This window comes from Barbus barbus, assembly GCF_936440315.1.
Source record: "Barbus barbus genome assembly, chromosome: 10".
NCBI classification, from domain to species: Eukaryota; Metazoa; Chordata; class Actinopteri; order Cypriniformes; family Cyprinidae; genus Barbus; species Barbus barbus.
This window is the reverse complement of record NC_136738.1, coordinates 1,404,316-1,421,420: the sequence shown is the minus strand read 5'-3', so window position 1 is coordinate 1,421,420 and position 17,105 is coordinate 1,404,316. Positions and strand designations below refer to the sequence as shown.

The 17,105-nt window shown below is 38.0% G+C and overlaps 1 protein-coding gene across 1 annotated transcript; it reads left to right on the top strand.

Annotated features, from left to right (window-relative positions):
- Nucleotides 1-6,393: 6,393 nt before the first annotated feature.
- LOC306875753 (chondroitin sulfate synthase 2-like) lies at nt 6,394-15,767 on the top strand. Its single transcript, XM_079426472.1, has 4 exons — nt 6,394-6,871; nt 7,405-7,969; nt 12,504-12,686; nt 12,917-15,767. The coding sequence occupies exons 1-4, from the start codon at nt 6,585-6,587 to the stop codon at nt 14,177-14,179; spliced, it is 2,298 nt and encodes a 765-aa protein (XP_079282598.1). The 5' UTR covers nt 6,394-6,584; the 3' UTR covers nt 14,180-15,767.
- The last annotated feature ends 1,338 nt before the right edge of the window (nt 15,768-17,105 follow it).

Here is a 17,105-nt window from a genome sequence, read left to right as displayed (position 1 = left end):
AAACAGGGAGTGAGACAACTCCCTGTTACGTTAGCATCCAATGAGATTAGAAATCCCATTGCACACTATTTTTTAAGCATTGTTAAAAATTCAGTCCAAATCAAAACCACATGACGCTTATGTGCCATAACCTTTATAAACAAGCCACAGTCATTTCTGGAATCCCCATGAGAAGTCAAGTTCATGAAATTCCTTCACCACTGGCAGAAGAGTTTGTGTTATAAAACGTCAATATTGCCACACGCTTCTGTGCGTCTGCGAGCAGGCTGCTCGGTATGGAGAAAGGACAGTGTCAAGTCATGCGATGACCTAAACAACAGAAGATGGGAGGGGATTCGGCAGACATGCTGTTTCCTGGAACTCGCATCAGATGAGTAAGATTTTTGTCTCTTCAGAACATGAGGGCAGAGTAAAACATGTATAATCACAGCGCACCATATAATAATCTGTTTTGTGCATTATAATTTATTCCAATAAAAAAAGCAGTTGCTCACTACAAGATTTGAGCCATCGTTGAATCAGTGCTTGCTCTGTGAGACTTTTTGCAGACTCAGTTCCTGCATAAAAGCGTTCCTGTTTTACAGATCATGAGCTCACCCTATCAGCAGCGAGAGTTTTCACTTGGAGTACAGTAATTAATTCCAGAAGAAGTTGCATCCTCCAAATGGGTCACTTTTAATGCTCTGTAATAGCACCACTTGTGAACTTTGGCCCAACGGAGAGTGTTAGTTTTAGGGAAGATGTCTTCAACTCTACTGGGTGCCATTAAGCATATGAGTACAGTGTGGACGCTCGTATTGGCCAGGTTCATTTAACATTATCTTGTGGAATGTCTCAAGTACGCTGATCATTCATTTAATACGCTTCACCACACAAATGTGCTGAGATGGAAAATTTCAGATTTTTGTGGAATTTTCTAAAAAGGACTGAGAATTGAAATTACAGTCAAAATATAGACTCTAAAACGTCATTTTGGAATATTTATGGATTTGTATATATTTGGGTTAGGAATCATATTTATTTATATTTGCATTTAAAAAATATTCTTATTTGATTTTACTTTTTAGATAGATAGATAGAATGCCATAAAGTAATGCAGCATGGTAGTCGTTGCACGGTCAAAAAGCCACGTTTTCTGGTGAGATACACATTCGCAAGGAGATAATGGGCCACACACTGATTTCTGGTGTGATTAATGCTCTGCAAATTAGAATCAGCACTTTTGTCACGCTGCATAAGTAGCTTTTCATCCAGTTCTCTTTCTGTATGTTTACTCAGCTTATAAACGGGGAAAGGAAAAGGAAAATCAGCAATGTTTAAGAAAGGGAAACTATTTGAAAACTATTTTAACAATTTTGAACTTCTCACTAGTGATAGATAGTATGATGATGAAACAGATGTTTCCCTTAAACATCCCATTTATTCTATAGGCACATGGTTTTATGAAGCAAAAATCGCACAGCTGGATATTATTTTCATTAAGCCTTGAATTTTAGGGGGAGATTTTGAACTCTAAATGTGTGAGCATATAGCGCCACCTTGTGTTAAGATTTTGTTGCTTTAGGACGATTTTGTTACAGTTTGTTAAAGCACACTTATCTGCTGTTTCAGAGACTAGATGGGTGTGCTGAAAAATGTGAATTGTGTTCATTTAGAAGGCTATAGTTCAATTCAAGATGATTTCGACATGACACTATCAATAAGAATGGATTTGTTTTAATCGCAGCCATTCACATGCCAGCTGCTAAATACTTCCAGGAGTAATAACAATCAAATATAGCCAAGGAACACCTGTTGAAAGAAAATGTCAGCTCTCATACACACGCCTTTATCCTAGCAGCTTGACATGAATATGTTTGATGACAGATCATGACTGTCAGGTGGCTTCTGCAACAAAATCATTCACCTCTCCTGTCTGCAATACAAAATCCAAAGCAGAAATTAAAGTATCTGTAATGATAAAATCGCTCCTTCTGTAAAAAAATGACAAATGCAATACTTACACTATATTGCCAAAAGTATTGGGTCACCCCCTTCTAATGAACAGGTTTGACTACTTTAGTAATTTCCATGAGTACAAATCTTAATGTTTAAGCATATAATGATATTCTAGGGAATTGCGTGCTTCTAATTTTATTGCAATAGTTTGGACAGAACCCTTTTCTATTCTAACATGACAGTGTCTCTGTGTATAAGGCACGGTTCAAAAAGACATGATTGATTCAGTCAGTGTGGAAGAACTTGACTGGTCTGCAGAAAGCAGCTGAACTCCTCTGGTGTGACTTTATATGCAGACCTTGAGCCAAAAACTCATCACCAAACACCAATGACTTGTACATATGGGTACAGTCATTTTAGACACTTTCAAAACTGTTTCAACAGAGATGGAAATACAATTTTTAAATGCATGAATTATGTTTCCATCTTTGTTGCCTCAGTTTTGTTAGTGCCTTCTTCTGTTCTAAAGAAGGGGGTGTCACAACACTTTTGCCCATATAGTGTATGTACAAGTCATTGGTGTTAGGTGATGAGTTGTTGGCTCAAGTTCTGCATATAAAGTCACACCAGAGGTGTTCAGCTGGGATCAGGACTTGGCTTTCTGCAGACCAGACAAGTTCTTCCACACCGACTCAATCAATCATGTCTTTTTGAACCGTGTCTTATACACAGAGAGAGACACTGTCATGTTAGAATAGAAAAGGGTCCTTTCCAAACTGTTGCTATAAAATTAGAAGCACGCAATTCCCTAGAATATCATTATATGCTTAAACATTAAACATTGTACTCATGGAAATTACTAAAGTAGTCAAACATGTTCATTAGAAGGGGGTGACCCAATACTTTTGGCAATATAGTGTATATCAAGCAAATTCATTTTAACATGCCCTGTCATAGTTCCACAGAAAACCAAAGAAGAGTAGAAAAGCCAACATGTCCTGACAGAGACTTGATAGGTTTAATCTGGGACTAGGCTGATCATGTTTCCCACTCAGATCAGCAGAACTAGGTGAAGTGCTGTGATTTCCAAAGGAAAGGGCTTCCACTGTGATGTGTCGTCCTTAGGTAAACATGCAAATATGCTGATAACATCTAACACACCCTTGATCTGTTTAAACAAAGAGCTCAGTGAGAGAAACATTCCCTGTGGGGCTTTCGTGGCCCGTAAAGAAATTGTTTCCATTCAGTATGTTTGTGTCTGGTGTGTCAGAGAGATTTGGGTGGGTCTTGTACAGTTTTGCTCATGTTAAGTTACTGTAGAGTTCAAGCCTCAAATCATCTATCTATCTATCTATCTATCTATCTATCTATCTATCTATCTATCTATCTATCTATCTATCTATCTATCTATCTATCTATCTATCTATCTGTTCGTCTGTCTGTCTGTGTGTGTGTGTGTGTGTGTGTGTGTGTGCACGTTTTTGTGACAAATGAGGACATAAATGTGTATAATGACACAGGTTTTACAAGGTGAAGGTGACTTTTCAGGACATTGACCCATGTCCCCACTTTTCAAAATGCTTATAAATCATACAGAGTGAGGTTTTTTTGGGGGGGGGGGGGGGGAAACAAATGGGTCTCCTGTGAGGGCTAAGTTTAGGTGTAGTGTAGGTGGCCCTACACCTACCCTACACCTACACCTAAACTTAGCCCTCACAGGAGACCCATCCCCCCCCCCCCCAAAAAACCTAGTAATTTCCATATTAGCGCACATAGTTTGTACAGTATAAAAACCATTACGCCATTAGGTCAGACATAATACACATATTACACACATTGTGTATGTTCACCTGCTGTCTCTCAGGCTGTGGCACACACACGTATCTCGCAGCCAGTGCTGCTGTCTGTCCCTCTCCTAGTATTATCTTTATTTGTTCCTCTTCTGTAAAGTTCTTTATGATGTTTGTGAATTTGTTGATGTATATGTCTCTGATTGATTTAAATTGTTAACAGTGAAGTAGGAAGTGTGTCTCTGTCTCGATCTCTCCTGTCTCACAGTGAACACACACTCTTTGCTCTCTGGGTAACCAGCTCTTTCTGTGTCTGCCGGTCTCGATGGCTAGTCTGTGCTCAATGAGCCTGTACTTGGTCAGGATCCGTCTCTGCTTTGTGTCTCTAACACTCTGGAGATATTCTTCTAATTCATATTTTAATTTTATAGTTCGATAGAGTTGTAATTTACTTTGTGTTTTGGTTTCTTGATCCCAATGTTCCAGATATATATTTTTAGATTGTTTGATAATTAGATTTATTTTGATGTTTGTGTGAGAAGCAGTGCTGGTCTGAGACTGGTTAGTGTTAGTAGAGTTAGTCAGGTTAGTAAGTCTCAGAACCAGCTGACTGAGTGGACTCTTTACAGGGTTCAGTTCTTGGGTTTATAGTGCTTTAAAATGTAGCGATTCTGTGGGACTTGATTTTAGCTGCATCCAGAATATGAGCAATCTTTTTTGTATATTTATAATCAATGGGAAACGGCCTAATTCTGCCCTACATGCATTATTGGGTGTTCTTCTTTGTAATTTTAGAATAATTTTGCAGAATTCTGTGTGTAGGGCTTCTGTTGGATGTGTGTCCCATCTAGTGTAGCTCTGATCACTGAGTGGACCCCAAACCTCACTTCCATACAGCGATATGGGCTGAATTACACTATCAAAGATTTTACACCAAATTGGAAGCGGTATTTCAATATTTTGGATTTTTTTCTTGATTGCGTATAGAGTTCTTCGAGCTTTATCTTTGAGAGCATTCACCGCCATACTGAAACTCCCCGATGCAGTGATGATCAGGCCGAGGTACATGTACTGCATCGTGTGTTCTAGGGCGGTGCTACCTAGACTGAACTGGTGTGTGTGTGTGTGTGTGTGTGTGTGTGTGTGTGTGTGCGTGTGTGTGCATGTTTATGTGGTTTATGAGGACACAAATTTGTATAATGACATGGGTATGACAGAGGTATTACAATATGAAGGTGGTTTATGAGGACACTGCCTATGTCCCCGTAATTCAAAAGGCTTAAAAAACATACTAAATGGTGTTTTTTTGAAAATCTAAAAATGCACAAAGTCTCCTGTGAGGGCTAAGTTTAGGTGTAGGGTTGGTGTAGGGCAATAGCACACACAGTTTGTTCAGTATAAAAACCATTACGCCTATGGAGAGTCCCAATAAACCACAAAAACCAACGTATATGTGTGTGTGTGTGCGTTTGTGTGGTGTCGGTCGGTCGGTCGGTCGGTCGGTCTGTCTGTCTGTTATTTATAAATGAATAAACCTACAGAAGTAATATAAAAATAAAATATATAAAAGTTCAGCTACACTAAACACACTGATGTACAGACATGGAATGAACTTGTGAGGTCTTTCCAGTGATTATTTAAAAGTTAATAATAAAGATATTTTGCAAGACATTTGCACTCACAGTTTAGAGAATATTAACACATGCTCTTATGATAAGATTTCGAAAAATGTGCCAAAGCAATTGAGAAAAACTGTAAATATATTTATATGTTAAGTTTATATATTAAGTAAAGTTTATGCCCTCATTATATATGTAATACATATTATTTGCTCATTTACTAAAAGTTACAGAGCTCAGAAATTATTACATAACAGAAAAGGCCTGACAATGCTTGTGTAACTGCCACAGTTGAAGCAACTCCTGCTACCATGACACAATCTTGACACTGGTCAGGATGCATGCATGGCTATCTATCTATTTATTAAATTATTTATTTTTACAGTCAAAACTAAGTATCCTATTAGAAACCTCAAATGTCAAGGTATTTATGAAAATAAAAAAGCTTAATGTTCCGTTCGTCATTGCTTGAAACAGGTCTAATAATTGCTTTTAAATATCATCAGGACATTATGGCACTAAGATGAGTACCCCAATGCCAACAAAAATAATAACGAGTCTTTATTTTTATTATAACCATCATTATTCTTGGCATTGGTAGGTAAGTAAAGTGGCATTTCTTTATTCTTTTTTCTCTTATTTCTTCTTGGTTTGTTTTATTTATTTTAGTTATGCTGTTTATTACTATATAATTCATTTATTTTACTTATAACAGCGTATGGTCAAATATGAGCACACACCGTCCTCTAGTGGAAAAATATCATTCATGATTAAAGGGTACAAGAAGTAAACGTGATCGAAACGTGACAGAAAATATAAAAAAATATGTTTGTTTAAGAGGCACTGCGACCGAGATTCTAAATTAGGAATTTTCATCGGCTTTTCAAAGGGACCGCTTAGCATTAAAGATCAAATGTCATTACAAAGAGACATCAGGATTTCAAACGAGCCGCTCTGCCCATAACCCCGCCCATAGCCCCGCCCATTATGGGCTGTCCCGGCTCTCTGTAATGACGTTGGATCTTGTGGGCGGGGCGCTCGACTTACTGTGGGCGGAGCGACAGAGCCACTGACACGTACGAATGCCTCAATAATTTGGAGGAAGGTGATACAGTTGCAGGAAAGGAAGACGTCCAATGCATTTCCGTTAGCAATCGAAACGCTTTCTTCATGTGGCTGCTCTGTTCAGAAGGTCGCGCTCACAGGAGGTGTGTACGGCACCAGTAGTCGGAGCACAATGAGGTTTTCTGTGTTGATCGGTCTGTTAAGGCCAGTCGGCCCGGTTATTATCGGCATCTCTCTGGGATTTACTCTGAGTTTGCTGAGTGTGAGCTGGGTAGAGGAGAGCTGTGATATTAATACCATAGCAGATGAAGGAATCATGTTATCCCAGGATGGAAGTCTGAAAGGAGCTCGGAGACCCAACTCTATTTCCACTGGGAGTGATGGTGAGGAGGAGGATTTCCAGCCGAGAATAATCCCATATAAACCAGTCAAACAGTCTCAGCCCAAGAAACTTTTCAGGTAGACAAGCCACTTAGACTGCTCCATCTGTCTTTTATACCGTGGTTATATTCTAAATCAAATCCTGTAATTAGTTCAAACCTAAATTAATGTGCATTTTTTAATTTTAAAACACCGTTGTGTTTATACTGAAGTTCTCCGAGAAGTGTCCCTAAAAGACAATCAAGACCTCTGTTGGGGATTCAAAATAGCTATATAGATAGATAATTAAATCTAAAATAGGCCAAATTTAGGGGATGGAGTTGGGTTGAGGACACTGTATAATTACAGTAATTATTATGAACAAAGCTGTGAATAGAAGTCATACAAGGTTCTCTGTCTGTGAACATTTCTCTAATGATTAACTAGTAAAAACCATAAAAGAACCACACAAAAACACATCCGGCGTTTACTTCTGCTAGAATTGTCTGTTTACTCTGATGTGGAAAGAGGCTTCCATGTAGCTGTGTGGTTAAACATCTCAATGACAAAGTTGCAGTCCTGAGTTGCACAATCATGAGTTGTAAATTGTAGTGATCTGTTTGTTTCCACAGGGCGAAATACATCAGCACAGAGCTGGGAATCCGAGAGCGTCTTTTCGTGGGAATACTCACCTCCAAAAACACCATCAACACTCTAGGTGTGGCCATCAACCGCACCATCAGCCATCATCTGGACAATGTTGTGTTCTTCACTGGTACGCGAAGCCGCAAGATACCCCACGGGATGGTCGTGGTCACCCACGGTGATGAACGCCTCATCTGGAACATGTTCCAGACCATCAAGTACATTCTAGAACACTACATCACCGAGTACGACTGGTTCTACCTTGCCCAGGACGACACGTACACGCAGGCGGATCGTATCAAGGCTCTGGTGGAGCACTTGAGTATGGACCGGGTGCTGTATATGGGCAGCCCAGAAGAGTTCATCGGAGGTGAGATGAAGGGGAGGTATTGCTATGGGGGTTTTGGATACCTGCTGTCCCGCAGTCTTCTGCTAAAGCTCCAGCCCTTCCTGGAGAACTGCAGGAACGACATCCTCAGCGCCAGACATGACGAGTGGCTTGGGCGATGCATCATTGACTACGCTGAGACCAACTGCGTGGAAGAATTTGAGGTGAGATAAGTCCTGCATTCAGTGGAAGTTAACAAATATGTAAATAGTTTCACTCTACCTTGGGAAAATCTTCATATTCCATGAAATCTATATCTGGGCAAAACAAAATTCTACACAAAAATTTGGGGTCATTAACATTTTTGGTAACACTTTACAATAAGTTTCATTAGTAAACATGAACTAAGAATGAACAATACTTCTACAGCATTTATTAATCTTATTTAATGTTAATTTCAGAATTTACTAATGCATTATTAAAATCACAAGTTGTGTTTGTTAACATTAGTTAATGCACTGTGAACTAACAATGAACAACTGTATTTTTATTAACTAATATTACGAATGCGTGTAATACATGTGTAATATGTGAAATTGTAATAAATGCATTAACTAATGTTAATAAATGACACCTTATTGTAAAGTGTTGCCAAATTTTTAAATGTTTTTGAAAGAAGTCTGCAATGTTAAATATTGTTATGAAATAAAATAACCGTTTTCTATTTTAATATATTAATGTGATGGCAAAGCTGAATTTTCGACAGCCATTACTCCGATCTCATGATCTTTCAGAATACATTCTAATATGCTCTTACTGCTCAAGAAGCACTTATTATTATTATTGATGTTGAAAACGTGCGCTGCTTATTTTTGTGAAAATCATGATGCATTTTTTAGGATTCTTTGATGAATAGAGAGCTGAAAAGAACAGCATTTATTTGAAATAATAATCTTTTGTAACATTATAAATGTCTTCGTTGTCCGTTTGATCAATTAAGAATAAAATATTAATAAAAATAAGCTTTTTTTGAAACGGTAGAGTAGCTCCAGACCTGTGACCTTGTCTTAATCATGACACTATGTATGTAAAACAACATGTAACGCTGTGTTAAGACAGTTAACATACTCCAACAGGTTTAGCTCATGCAGGCGATGCAAGTTTAAGGTCATCATTGCATCATTTCTGATCCTGTCCCATTCTTTACATCATTTTTTTTATCTTGTTTCCTGTTCTGTCTTGTTTTTTTTAAAAAAAAAGGCTTAAACCAATAAGTATGTTTACATTGTGCAATTATAATCAAGGTACAGCTGTTGATCTACAGTCTTTCTCTCCAAAAATACATGACGGTGTATAATCAAATATATTTAAAAGATTAAATACACACCGCACATCACTTCTGTTTTTCAGAGCAAGTGCGCATCGCTGAGGCCGATTAACATGTTTACATCCTGGAAGCTGAGCTACAATCTCATTATCCAGCTCTATTAGTCAGACTTCACCAAAACCTGTCTGGTCCAATTTCACTCTGACTAAAGCATTTATACATGACATTTTAAAAAGACAAATTTTTGTTGTAGTTTCACTAAAATCAAAAGTGCATTAACTCAATGACATATTTCTTGGCACATCATACACTAATCATAAAAGAAAAAAGTGTTTACACTCTTAAAAATAAAGGTGCTTCACGATGCCATAGAAGAACCTTTTTGTCGAAATGGTTCCATAAAGGACCTTTAACATCTGAAGAACCTTTCTGTCTCACAAAAGCTGGTGAAAGAAGGTTCTTCAGATTATAAAAAGGTAAGGAAGAGATGGTTCTTTGTGGAACCAAAAATGGTTCTTCTATGGCATCGCTTGAACCTTTTGAAGCACCTTTATTTTTAAGAGTGTAGGGCATTTTACGATGAGTATTATCTTTGTTTTAGTTCCACACATAATACTCATAATTATGTTTGGTAGATAAATGTCTGTGAATGTGAGATTGGTGTTATTGGAAATGCTTTTGTGTGGAAAAAAATGCTTGACATATTTTCAACTGCAGATTATTTGAATGAGCTATCAGTGTCTGTAATTTCCATCTCTGTGGCCTTGATTGAAAGAGAGTCAGACTCCCAGTGGTAAACCTGCGGTGTTTGATGACAGACGGCTTTATTCTAGTAGTGTGTCTCACTCTTACTGCGTGGGCCTTATTCTTGATGAAACTAAATCTCACGGCCTTTCAACTCACCAGCATACATATACAACAATCAAAGACGAGATTCAGATGTCTCCTTTGAAATATGCTGCTGCTCTCAGCAATTAAAGGGAAGGTCTCCAGTCTGCTGCTTTAGTCTGTCAGTCAGCGCAACGTCTGAAGTTTCAGCTCTATTCTTTACACTCACGGCAAGTAACTGCTGGAATTTCATTCAAGACACGTTGCTCTTCAAGTACAGAAACAGTACAAAACAGCACTCGTTTGGAATGGTTTTTTTCAATGGTAATATGGCATCATAGCCTTTCTCACCTGAAATACCTTTTACATTTTGCAGTCCGTCTCTTCTGACTGCCGTAGACAGAGGTTGGATCTCAAAGCTCTTAGTTCTCCTGTCTTTCTCTCTCTGGGTTAGAGGTGATGTAAGTCAGCGGCTTTGTTTCTGCATCCACAGATCCCTGTTTGCCCAGAGCCTGTCTGGGAATTCGGCAGTGCGTAAGCAAGAAAGAGTCCATCAGCGTAAGCAAGAATTCATGATCCATCAGTTTTCTAGCAAAAATGTCTGGACATCCCTAAACATCTCTCACACTAGTTTACTCCTTTCCACTGAACCAGACAATTTAAAAATAATTATTAAATACAAGACAAGTTCTACTTAATAATATATACAGTCTTATAAATTTTGACATTAACTTTTTATATATAGAACTTTTTTTAGGCTTGTTTATGTGACTGTGCAAATTGTGGCTTAGTGTTTTCTCTTGTTCTTTTAATAGCTTGATCAGATTAGATTCACTTTTCTCTGACTGTGGTCTAATCGGCTCAGGTGCTTAGTGTCTGCACCCCACTGGCCACTGCACACCTAGATAGTGTTCAGCACTGGCTTGTTTCTTTTACTGGAGTTATAAAGGACTACAGGAAATGTGAAGCATGATAAAGATTTTTTCATGTGCTTTTGGGAATCATTTATTTTTGGGTATTTTGCAATAGAGTTTCATTACATGAATGTATATGGTTTCTAAATGCAGCGGGTTAGTGTGGTTTTTCTACCAGTTTTTACTACAAATGCCTTAAATTATAGGTACAATGCAATATATTGATATCTGTATGCATGCTCTTTGACTTTAAATCCCCCACAGAAATATCTAAATTATTTTTTAATGCAGGACATTTTTTGGTGTATTCAATTCTTTGTCTGTTTGAACTGTATAAATTATAGATCTAGATATAAAATGAGGGATGTGGCTTTTGCCCAGAAATGGACTAAATGCCTTTAATGCAGTCTTTACATAAACCACAAAAAAGAGAAAGTGTGAGGTCTAAGTAGTTCTGAAAATCTCTTATGGTATAATTTCCGAGGCTATCATTTCCTACAGTGGTCTTTCATTTAGCTCGTATAAACACCTGCTAAAATTTGTACTGGACTTTGGAAACTAGAACTTTTAGAAGAAAACCTGACCGAAGTTACTGCCGTACACATTTCAGACTCAACTCAAGCAGATGCATGCATCTTTTAAAATTAATTCATCACAACTAAACACAAGAATTTTAGACAAGTTAACAATAACAACTTTTTGTTTGCCTGCTCTGTAACCATGCTATTGAGCTTTGGCACCTTTAGCCCAGACAGAATCGCACCTCAAAATTGAATCTCACCTTTATAGACAGAGCCATATGTCACACTTTTGTTTGGAGGGGTCTGGGGTCCTCCGGTTAATCTGTTCTTGAAACAGGTACTGAGACCTGTATTAATCCATCAGAGAAGCACTAGATGTCTGGATGTCAGTGTGGAGCTACTGGGGAGAGAGACCGTGGATCAGACACACTAAACATGATGTACTGTCTCCATTTTGGCATTTCATCCAGTTATAAATCCACCTCTGCCTTTGCCGTCAAAGCACCTCCTGTCTCTCAACACATCATTGTAGTGCCTCCTACATCCTTTTATGGAGCAGTACTCCTGCAGGGCCAAAAGTGGAAGCATTTACTTTCTTTAAACATCAATTGTTGCATCCTGGAGTCAGCATTCAGAAGAGATCAAGAACCTCAGCTAAACATTGATTTCTAAAGGAATGCACCAGTATTTGCATTCTGGCTGATACAGTGAAGCCAGTACTTGTATTTACGTTATGACTGGCAACCGATAAAAATGTTTTTTCTATATAAGTTCAAAATAAAAAATAATAATTTTAAATGGTGCAATTTAATTTTGGCAGATTACATTTAACATTGTTGTTAAATTATGTGTTTTTAAAGCTTTAAATGGATACCCAAAAATGAAAATTCTGTCATTTACACACCGTCAAAAAATAATAATATAAAAGTCAATGGCTACCGTCAACTGTTTGGTTACCGACATTCTTCAAAATATCTGCTTTTGTGTTGGAAAAAAAGAAATGGGTTTAGAACAACTTAAGTAGGAGAAGACAGAAATTAAATTTTTGGGTCCCTTTAAGTGAGCATTTTATTCCTTTTAAGTAAGTACTAGATGACAGCAAAAGTCATCCAAATGTAAAAAATGAAGACGTTTCACTAATCGTATATATATATTTTTTTTTCTTCAGGGGCAGAAGTATTATTATTATGAAATGGGAAAAAATTCTGACCCTAGTAAAGAAGATAATGAGCAATTTAAGAATGCATTGACCGTCCACCCAGTGTCTGATCCCGAGCAGATGTACAGACTTCACAAACACTTCACTGAGATCGAGCTGCAGAAGACATACGAGGAGATCGAAAAACTGCAGGTACCCTTATACTAAACCTGTGCTGACTACTACTGGAGCCAAACTGAGAAGAAATGCTTCTTTCCCTTGACCTTTTGAGTACTGTGATTTATTATGGGCTTTTTGTAAGGGTGTGTAAAATTGCTAGCACTTTCAAGTGTTATGGTAATGTGCATTTTCAAATGGTGGTAATAACCTGCTCATCAAATATTAATCACATCCCACACCTTGTTCTCTACTTTTTTTAACAGGCGGAAATAAAAAATGTGAGCGTGGTGGCTTTCGAGGGCAACCGTAGTTCCTTGTGGCCAGTTGGAATCAATCCACCCTTTGAGCCAAAGACACGTTTCGAGGTCCTGCGGTGGGATTACTTCACCGAGGATCTGGTGTACTCCTGCAGCGATGGCTCTCCGAAATGCGAGCTCCGTGGAATCGATAAACTGGACATAGCCGACGTCATTGAGACGGCGATGGGTGAGCTGAATAAGAAGTACAAGCCCGTTCTGCACCTGAAGAAGCAGCAGCTTATTAATGGATACAGGCGCTTTGACCCCACCAGAGGGATGGAGTACACCCTGGACCTCCAGCTGGAGGTGGTTAACCAGAAAGGACACAGTCGCTCTATCACCAAGAGGGTCCACCTGGTCAGGCCTCTCAGTCGGATCGAGATCATCCCCATGCCTTATGTTACAGAAGCAACTCGAGTCCATATCATCCTCCCCGTCACTCTTCAAGACCGAGAGCACGTTCAGCAGTTTTTGGAAGTGTACGCCACAAATGCATTTGAAACCAGTGAGAATGCCATCTTGACCTTTCTCTTTATCTACAATACAATTGAGGCCCAACAAGTCAGCCAGAATGACATCTTCGCCAGCATCAAAGCGCAAATCGGTGCTTACGAGCATCGGTATCCTTCGGTCAAAATCCCCTGGATCAGTGTTAAAAGCGAAAGTCCCTCTCAAATCAAAGTTATGGACATCATCTCCAAGAAGCACCCGGTTGACACGTTGTTCTTCATCGCCACTGTGAAAACCAGCATCAGCTCGGAGTTCCTCAATCGCTGTCGGATGAACTCCATCAACAACTGGCAGGTGTTTTTTCCCATCCATTTCCAATACTACAACCCCGACATTGCTTATCATAGCCAGTCTCTTCCCAACGCCATGGATTTGGTCAAAGAGTCCGGCCTCTTTGATCGCAGTTCATTCGCCGAAGCATGTTTCTACAACTCTGACTACATGGCGACTCGGACGCGCATGTCTTCGGACGTCCAGGAGAACGAGGAGATCCTGGAGAACCTGGATATATATGACATGTTCGTCAAATACTCTGGCCTCCATGTTTTCCGAGCAGTAGAGCCGGCCCTGCATCAGAAATACAGCTACCAGCCGTGTAATCCTCGTCTTAGTGAAGATATCTATCAGAGGTGCTTGCAGAGCACCCTGGACAGCCTCGGATCACGCTCTCAGCTCGCCATGCTGCTGTTTGAACAGGAACAGGGCAACAGTACTTAAAACCAAACCCTGAAGCTATGGAGATGACCGAGAGGCGATAAACGTTTTTTTGTTGTCCATTGGGCTGATGCTTTACCAGTAGCCGGTCTGTGGAGTCACAGGTAATCAAAAATGCTGTCGGTACCAAAAGACTAAAAACATTTGAAATCTATTAAAAAAATAGCAGATTTTTGTGACGACAGGGGATTTATGATTTGCTATCTTTCTCTTTGGAGCAGATTGGTTTAGGTTGGCTCTTAAAGCAAGCAGCTGTTAGCTGTTGAAATGATCACTACCGTAACATATCTAAATCGCCGTGCCTTCAAAAATATGCTGTCCTTTCATAACATCTCAGACACTTTTGCTCAAGCTGATTTGTTTAAAAGAGTTTTAATGTTTGTTTAATGTAACAGGGATTTTGTTGTATGAAGGAACCGAATCCAGATTCTAACAATGGGTTTATTATTGCTGAAATGCTTCAGTCAGTTCACACTCAAATTTATTAACCCTCTAATGCTAGCTTGTTAAATCTAAGGATGCTTTGAACAAGGTAAAATCATTGTCTTATTGACCATTAGTGCCAAAAACAAACATCAAGACAGTTTCAAACGCTATTTTGTCCAAATACTGTATGTAATTTATGCTTGAATTCTGAACAGCAGAACACACATGCAAAAACCTGCATATAAATATTTTTACTATTGAAACTGCCTCAAAGAGATTTTTCTGATGAAACAAGTTAACTTTTGCACTAATACTTTCATTGCAAGTCTGTCTTGCATATCACACAATACGCCTATCAAAGCATTTCTGTTCAAGAAAGATTATAGGATGCATTACATGGTTCGAGTTAGTTCCTGTGCTGTCTACCAGAGAGAGGAGTGCAATGCTAGTGCAATACTGTTCAGATGGTGTAGTATTGAGCCTGCTGATGGAAACACTCCAGATGAGTTAAACACATCTATTGAACACATTTCTGAAGATGCACTACAGAGAGCCTGTATTACGTACCATTCCAAACACTTCACAAAACATAATGTGTTTTTGTGACATTATACTGGGTTATATAAGATAATTCAGATTTGTTTGTTTGTTTTGCGAAGTGAGTGTATAAAGCCTGTATCTATTTTTTTTTTTTTTTGGTCCTTATTTCTTGGTACATGCGTTTACTGTATTTAGTGTTGTGTTAAAATTATTTTTTTATTTAAGCAATCATAATCTTAATGCAGTACACTGACAACATCTTACAAAAGTGACTTGTGTTACACAATATCATGATGCTGGATGTCAAATGATTTTGCGTAGAAGAGCTGTGAAATAGGTTTTACAACGTGATATGTTTTGTACGGTTTAAAATGACACATGCACAACATGAATGAACGCATCACAAAAAAAGAGCACAGATTAAAGCCGCTACTGGCCTTTAGGGGTCAGCAAAGGAGCGTGGGATATTCTCGGATAGGTATACTTTCACAGGACTGTTTCTTAACCTCACCTTTGAATTTTTTTTTCCACTATAAATATTCTTTATAAATCTATTGTATTTTGTTTTAATATTATTGTACAAAATGTTTAATAAAGACTTTATTTTAGGGCTCAGATGAACATGAGCGCTTGCCTCTTTTCTCCATTACTTTCATCAGGCCACTTGATACTTTTTATATTGCATTTGATATTTATTGTCAGGTCAATCAACCAATAAGACAGTTAAGCGAATGTATTTTTCTGTGACTGTTACTGCAGCATAAATCAAATGTTACAAATCAAGACCAATAGGTTCCAGATTTCAACATCAGTCTCAATGAGATGCTGTAAGTTTTCACCTCTATTTATATGTCCTCTCTTTTAGAGCCCTGAACCACACACACACTGCCTTCGGGCACAGAGTGAACCCATATAAGCACCAGGCAGCTGAAGTCAGCAGCATCTAATTATATACCACTCATTTTTACATCACTGGAGTTTTATTCCAGCCTAACTTTTCCACAGCAGCTCACTTATATAACAATTTACGTCCAACAATAACTTGCATTTTTGTCACTCCAGACATTGTGATACATCATTATCAGTGGGATGCTGGTCTTGAGCTCAAAAGATGTTTAAAACACATCAGCAGTAAAAGATTTGATATCTAACAGGAATAGTTTTAGTTTTTCTCTCTATCTAATTGCTGTAGTAGGTGGCAGACTCTTAGAGATTCAGCAAAACACCCATTTGCTAACAAATTTATTTATAAACTAGTGCTGTCTAACGATTAATCGCATCCAAAATAAAAGTTTTTGCTTACATAATGTGTACTGCGTATATTTATTATGTATATATAAATACACACACATGCATGTATATATTTAAGAAAAATGTTACGTTTATAAATTAAATATATTTATGATATAAATATATACATGTCAATATTTTCCAAATGTATGCTGTATGTGTGTGTATTTATTTATACATAATAAATATACGCAGTACATACACATATGTAAACAAAAACTTTTATTTTGGATGTGATTAATCGTTTGACAGCACTAATATAAATCCAACATGTTTAACAGCTCACCCTAAAATTAAATAATTTACGGTAAAACTTCAGTACAGGGACCAATTCTCATTATTGAGTTGCTTATTAGTATGCCTATTATTAACATATTGTCTGTTTATTAGTGCTTATAAAGCATATTCTTCATCCCTAATCCTACCCAACACCTAAAGTTGACAACTACCTTACTAACTATTAATAAGCAGCAAATTAGGAGTTTGAGGCAGAATTCTTAGTTAATGGTTTGTTAATATGGGAATTGAACCTTAAATAATGTATAACCTATGACTTAATTTCTTCTGTGGAACATAAAAGACTGTCTGTTGTTCATAAAACAGAAGTCAATGGACACCAGAACTGTTTGGTTACCAGCATGCTACAAAACATATTTTTGTGTTTTAAAGAGGA

What these genes read in the sequence shown, in the direction of transcription:
- LOC306875753 (XM_079426472.1), top strand. Translation starts at nt 6,585, where the DNA reads ATGAGGTTTTCTGTGTTGATCGGTCTGTTAAGGCCAGTCGGCCCGGTT. An exon ending in CAGCCCAAGAAACTTTTCAG is followed by an intron (nt 6,872 to 7,404) that starts GTAGACAAGCCA and finishes TTGTTTCCACAG; the next exon opens with GGCGAAATACATCAGCACAG. An exon ending in ACTGCGTGGAAGAATTTGAG is followed by an intron (nt 7,970 to 12,503) that starts GTGAGATAAGTC and finishes TTTTTTCTTCAG; the next exon opens with GGGCAGAAGTATTATTATTA.